Raw genomic sequence first — 4,798 nt, 5'->3', positions numbered from 1 at the left:
AAGTTTAACTATGTGGACAGTGGTTACACTCGACAGGATGATTTGTTATAGCACAACTTCTATATTTCAAATGGACAAAAAATTAGTATCATTTACAGTATCTTAAGATAAACTGCCTTTGAATGGGAGCCTCTTTTCCAGTATGTTTGAGGTCTACAAGATGTATCTAGAAAATATACTACTGTGGAAAATGACTGCTTAAATCGAATGGGGGGGGAGGGGGAGGGCTTGTGGTTTCTCTTTTTGATTAATTGCTGTAACACTGTCCTTCCGGCAGCTAAGGGAGTTTCATGTTTTCGTCAGACATCATTAGGCTCAGGAGCTCTTGCAGGACAACTTTGATGCTATATGAATTCTGCCATTTTGCTAGCATGGATATGGCTCTTGGGTCCACCACTCCATTAGAACTATTAACTCTGTTCATATTAATTTTTGTTAGAAATCTTACAAAGGGGGGGTGCTACTGGGTATTTAGGTCCACATTCTATTTTAAGGCTGTATATTCAGTTTTCATAAATTGTTCTTGGAGGCCCAATTATCATCCCTGTCCATCTTGTAAATGTCATGTCTTCATCATCTTCTAGACCCCAGCTAACTGTGTCATCTCCTACTCCTTTCTGGCCTTCTTCCAGTTCTTCCAACAGTTGAAAATTGTGAGGGACTTTTACAGCCATGATGGCAGCCGTGGTGGCTGCCATCTTGCGTCGCTTTCCGATGCTGAGGAATATTCCCTCTATCCCTATACTCCAAAGAGTTTTGATCAGGAATGGATGCTGTATTTTGTCAAATGCTTTCTCGGCATCTATTGAGAGGATCATAAGGTTCTTGTTTTTTTTTCTTGTTGATTGCTTTATGAGTGTTGAACCAGCCTTGCATCCCGGGGATAAATCCCACTGGGTCATGGTGAATAATCTTCTTAATGTACTGCTGGATCCTTTTGGCTAGTATCTTGTTGAGAATTTTTGCATCGGGGTTCATCAAGGACACTGGTCTATAATTCTCCTTTTTGGTGGGGTCTTTGGTTTTGGAATCAAGGTGATGCTGGCCTCATAGAATGAGTTTGGAAGTATATCATCCCTTTATATCATTCAGAACAGCTTTAGTAGAATAGATATTGTTTCTTCTTTAAACGCTTGATAGAATTCCTCTGGGAAGCCACCTGGCCCTGGACTTTCGTGTCTTGGGGGGTTATTGATGACCGCTTCAATTTCCTCCCTGGTTTTTGGCCTGTTCAGGTTTTCTATTTCTTCCTGTTCTAGTTTTGATAGTTTGTGGTTTTCCAGAAATGCGTCCATTTCTTCTAGATCGCCTAATTTATTGGCGTATAGCTGCTCATAATATGTTTTTAAAATCGTTTGTATTTCCTTGGTATTGGTTGTGATCTCTCCTTTCTCATTAATGATTTTATTAATTAGAGTCTTTTCACTTTTCTTTTTAATAAGGCTGACTGATGGTTTATCTATCTTTTTAATTCTTTCAAAGAACCAACACCTGGTTTTGTTGATCTGTTCCACAGTTCTTCTGGTCTCTATTTCATTGAGTTCTGCTCGAATCTTTATTAACTCACTTCTGCTGGGTGTAGGTTTTATTTGCTGTTCTTTCTCCAGTTCCTTTAGGTGCAAGGTTAGCTGGTGTATTTGAATTTTTCTAATTTTTTTGAGGGATGCTTGTATTGTGATGTATTGCCCTCTCAGGACTGCTTTTGCTGTATCCCAAAGATTTTGAATGGTTGTATCTTCATTCTCATTAGTTTCCATAAATCTTTTTAATTTTTCTCTAATTTCCTGGCTGATCCCTTCATCTTTTAGCAGGATGTTCTTTAACCTTCACGTGTTTGAAGTTCTTCCAAATTTCTTCTTGTGATTGAGTTCAAGTTTCAAAGCATTATGGTCTGAAAATATACAGGGGACAATCCCAGTCTTTTGGCATCAGTTGAGAACAATCAGGTGACCCACTATGTGGTCTATTCTAGAGAAGATTCCATGTGCACTTGAGAGAATGTGTATTCAGTTACGTTTGGATGTAAAGTTCTGTAAATATATGTGAAATCCATCTGGTCCAGTGTATCATTTAAAGCTCTTGTTTCTTTGGAGATGTTGTGCTTAGAAAATCTGTCATTTGCAGAAAGTGCTGTGTTGAAGTCTCCCAGTATTAGTGTATTATTATCTATATGTCTTTACTTTGGTTATTAATTGATTGATATACTTGGCAGCTCCCACATCAGGGGCATAAATATTCACAATTGTTAGGTCCTCTTGTTGGATAGATCCTTTAAGTATGATATAGTGTCCCTCTTCGTCTCTTACTACAGTCTTTGGAATAAACTTTATCTGATATGAGGATTGCTACCCTTACTTTCTTTTGAGGACCATTTGAATGATAAATGGTTCTCCAACCTTTCATTTTCAGGCTGTAGGTGTCCTTATGTCTAAAATGAGTCTCTTGTAGACAGCAAATAGATGGGTCTTGCTTTTTTATCCAGTCTGAAACCCTGCGCCTTTTGATGGGATAATTTAGCCCATTCACATTCAGAGTTACTGTTGAAAGATATGAACTTAGTGTCATCATAATACCTATTCAGTCCCTGTTGTTGTGGATTATTTCTTTGGGCTTCCTCTTTCTTTTTCAGAGTCCCCCTTAATATTTCTTGCAGAGCTGGTTTGGCGGTCACATATTCTTTCAGCTTCTACCTATCGTGGAAGCTCTTTATCTCTCCTTCTTTTCTGAATGAGAGCCTTGCTGGATAAAGTATTCTTGGCTGCATGCTCTTCTCATTTAGGACCCTGAATATATCCTGCCAGCCCTTTCTGGCCTGCCAGGTCTCTGTGGAGAGGTCTGCTGTTAATCTAATACCTCTCCCCATATAAGTTAGGGTTCTCTTGTCTCTTGCTGCTTTAAGGATTTTCTCTTTATCTTTGGAATTTGCAAGTTTCACTATTAAATGTCGAGGTGTTGAATGGTTTTTATTGATTTTAGGGGGGGGACCTCTCAATCTCCTGGAATCTGAATGCCTATTTTCCTCCCCAATTAGGATGTTCTCAGCTATGATTTGTTCAAATATGCTTTCTGTTCCTCTGTCCCTCTTGGGGCTCTCTGGAACCCCAATTATATGTAGATTTTTTTCCTTCTGAAGCTGTCATTTATTTCCCTTAACCTTTCCTTATGGTCTTTTGTTTTTCTATTTTTCCCTCAGCTTCCTTCCTTGCCATCAACTTGTCTTCTATGTCACTCACTCTTTCTTCTACCTCATTAACCCTCATCTTAGGACTTCCAGTTTGGATTGCATCTCATTTAATTCATTTTTAATTTTGGCCTAATTAGATCTAAATTCTGCAGTCATGAAGTCTCTAGAATCCTTTATGCTTTTTTTCCAGAGCCACCAGTAACTTTATAATTGTGTTTCTGAATTGGCTTTCTAACATTGAATTGTAATCCAAATTCTGTAACTCTGTGGCAGAGAGTACTGTTTCTGATTCTTCCTTTTGTGGTGAGTTCTTCTCTCTAGTCATTTTGGTAATGCAGAGTGGCTGTATGAGCAGGCTGCATCATGAATATCAACCACAACCTAAGTAAATTTCACCCTAGATAATTCTACCAATGTCAGAGAGCAGAAATTGAAAACAAAGATCAGAACGAAATAAAACAAAAGGACCACTAAAGTTAAAAACAAGTTTTAAAACAAAGTAGTAAAAAATAAGTGGCCAGGAATCCTAAAGAGGAGGGGAAAAAAGAAAAGAAAAAGAAAAAAGAAAAAAAAAGGAGAAGAAAAAAAAAAAAGGTATGGGGACTAGGAGATGGTGGTGGTGAAGAAGTTGTAGTGGAGAGAGAACGTAGTCTACCTGAGGGGTTCTAGAGGGTCATCCTCTTGTTTCTGAGTATATTAAGTTCTTTGTATTAGAAGACACTCAGTCCCGAATTTATATAAACCAGAAATACTTGTAGAGGGCCCCAACATTGACCACCAAAACATAAATGAGATAAAAGAGGGGGGAAGAATGGCAATGAGACATCTCACAGAATGAACCAGTATGGCATACCACTTGGTTCTGGGTGCACTGGTCATGTTTTAGATGGTATTAACTTCCACCATTGTAGAACAAAATGAGGCAGAGAAAACAAAAAACAAAAACAAAAACAAAAAACCACATATCTTGTATATCAAATTAAGTTGAGTATGTTGAAAGGAATCTAGAAGTGGAAAATATATCTAGGACCTGTAATGTAGAAATATGAAAGTCAAAGAGGAAGAATCTGAAAAGTGAAGAGGTTGTAAAATATTTTGGTTAAGGTGGGAAAAGAGAAAAAAAAAGGAAATTTACAGTCTGATATAAAAATGATTTATACTGGAAAAGGAAGAAAAAGACAAAGGAGGGGTACCCTTTGGTTCTATGTACTGTAAATCCCTCGACTTCCCCTGGAGCTTTCCAGCACTGCTGGGTCAAGAATCTGCTGTTCTCCTATCCTTCCAGCTGGTCTTCTGGGAGAGGGGCTTCTGTGCTGGTTCTCAGGTGTGTGCATCTGCGGGAGTTGCCCCCCCCCCCCCGCCGGGTGCTGGGCTCAGTGGGCGCTGTTTACCCCATGAGGCCCCTGTCCCCTGGCAGCCCCGCCTCTCCCAGGCACAGGGTGACACGAGGAGGGACAACTCCACTGGCAGTGGCCAGCTCTCCAGCCCTGGAGTCAGCTCCCGCTGTAACTACTGAAGCTCCCAGTCCACACTGGCCTGGATGCTCCCGGGGGCGGGGCTCTGACTTGCACAGCTTGGGGGCACCCAGTGGCAGGAGCGTCCTCGCCGGGTGGA

The 4,798-nt window shown here is 40.1% G+C and overlaps 1 protein-coding gene across 1 annotated transcript; it reads right to left on the bottom strand.

Moving 5' to 3' along the window:
• Nucleotides 1-277: 277 nt before the first annotated feature.
• On the bottom strand, nt 278-698 carry LOC129516675 (ubiquitin-conjugating enzyme E2 variant 1-like). The gene is made up of 2 exons (XM_055336186.1): nt 523-698; nt 278-395 (listed from the first exon to the last, which is right to left on the bottom strand). Exons 1-2 carry the CDS (start codon nt 696-698, stop codon nt 278-280), a joined length of 294 nt encoding a protein of 97 aa, XP_055192161.1.
• Between the last annotated feature and the right edge of the window lie 4,100 nt (nt 699-4,798).

The sequence above is a fragment of the Nyctereutes procyonoides genome, unplaced genomic scaffold, assembly GCF_905146905.1.
Source record: "Nyctereutes procyonoides isolate TBG_1078 unplaced genomic scaffold, NYPRO_anot_genome, whole genome shotgun sequence".
Taxonomy (NCBI): Eukaryota; Metazoa; Chordata; class Mammalia; order Carnivora; family Canidae; genus Nyctereutes; species Nyctereutes procyonoides.
The sequence above is the reverse complement of the archived record's forward strand: the minus strand, read 5'-3'. Positions and strand labels throughout refer to the sequence as shown.

Bases quoted from the DNA above. Each gene is read 5' to 3' on its own strand.
- LOC129516675 (XM_055336186.1), bottom strand. From the start codon at position 698: ATGGCAGCCACCACGGCTGCCATCATGGCTGTAAAAGTCCCTCACAAT. The intron at 396-522 runs AACAATTTATGA...TTCTAATGGAGT, and splicing joins ATGATAATTGGGCCTCCAAG to GGTGGACCCAAGAGCCATAT.